The sequence below is a fragment of the Merops nubicus genome, unplaced genomic scaffold (assembly GCF_000691845.1).
Source record: "Merops nubicus isolate BGI_N331 unplaced genomic scaffold, ASM69184v1 scaffold24319, whole genome shotgun sequence".
Taxonomy (NCBI): domain Eukaryota; kingdom Metazoa; phylum Chordata; class Aves; order Coraciiformes; family Meropidae; genus Merops; species Merops nubicus.
Genome location: NW_008629345.1, coordinates 3383 through 4047, shown reverse-complemented (window position 1 = coordinate 4047; position 665 = coordinate 3383). Strand labels below are relative to the sequence as shown.

The window sequence follows — 665 nt, the reverse complement described above, 5'->3', positions numbered from 1 at the left end:
CCTGATGTTTCCTGTCCCACCACCCCTTCTGCTCCATTTCTTTGCTCAACTTGTTCTTTTCTTTTCTCTCTTTGTTTATTTTTGGGTTTGTTTGTTTGTTTTTTTATCCTCCCCAGAATAATTCAGCAGATCTTTGCAGGGTTTTTTGCCAACTCAGCCCTTCCTGGCTCACAACACCCTTTTTCCTGGTGAGTACAGGGGGGTGGGATCCACCACAACTGACCACACCAGTTTTGGGGCTCAGGAGGCTCCATCCTCCCCAGTTGGGCTCTTTTTTTTTGGGGAGGAAGGAAGGGTTGGAATCATTTCCTTGACTTTCTCCTCCTGCCCTCAGGAGTGGGATGCTGCACTCCAATCCTGGGGACTATGCCTGGGGACAGAGTGGCCTCGATGCTATTGTCACCCAGGTGAGACCCTCGTGGCCTAGAGGAGAAGCCCAAAATGTCCAGTTTGGGGGGGGTCTGGTGGTGGTGCCTTTCTGGGGGTTCTTGCTGCTGGGGAGGAGCCCTGGGGTTTGGGTGGAGTTTTGGGAAGGTGCTGCTGTGGTGGTTCCAGGAGCAGGGCTTGGACTTTATCCCTGTGGGAGTGTCTTCATCAGGGCTGGGCAACCCTCCAGGGGGGGAAATTGTTCCTCAGGGGCAACTGAAACCTCCCCTGGGGCCACT

General features: G+C 53.8%; 1 protein-coding gene across 1 annotated transcript in view; it reads left to right on the top strand.

The window, feature by feature from the left end:
- Positions 1-116: 116 nt before the first annotated feature.
- Positions 117-665, top strand: part of RNF115 (ring finger protein 115) — a gene marked incomplete at its 5' end in the record, with an annotated part of 2938 nt that continues 2389 nt past the window's right edge. Inside the window, 2 exons of the mRNA XM_008946975.1 lie at positions 117-188; positions 335-407. Of these exons, the coding sequence (XP_008945223.1) occupies positions 117-188; positions 335-407 (145 nt within the window). The remainder of the gene's footprint in view (positions 189-334; positions 408-665) is intronic.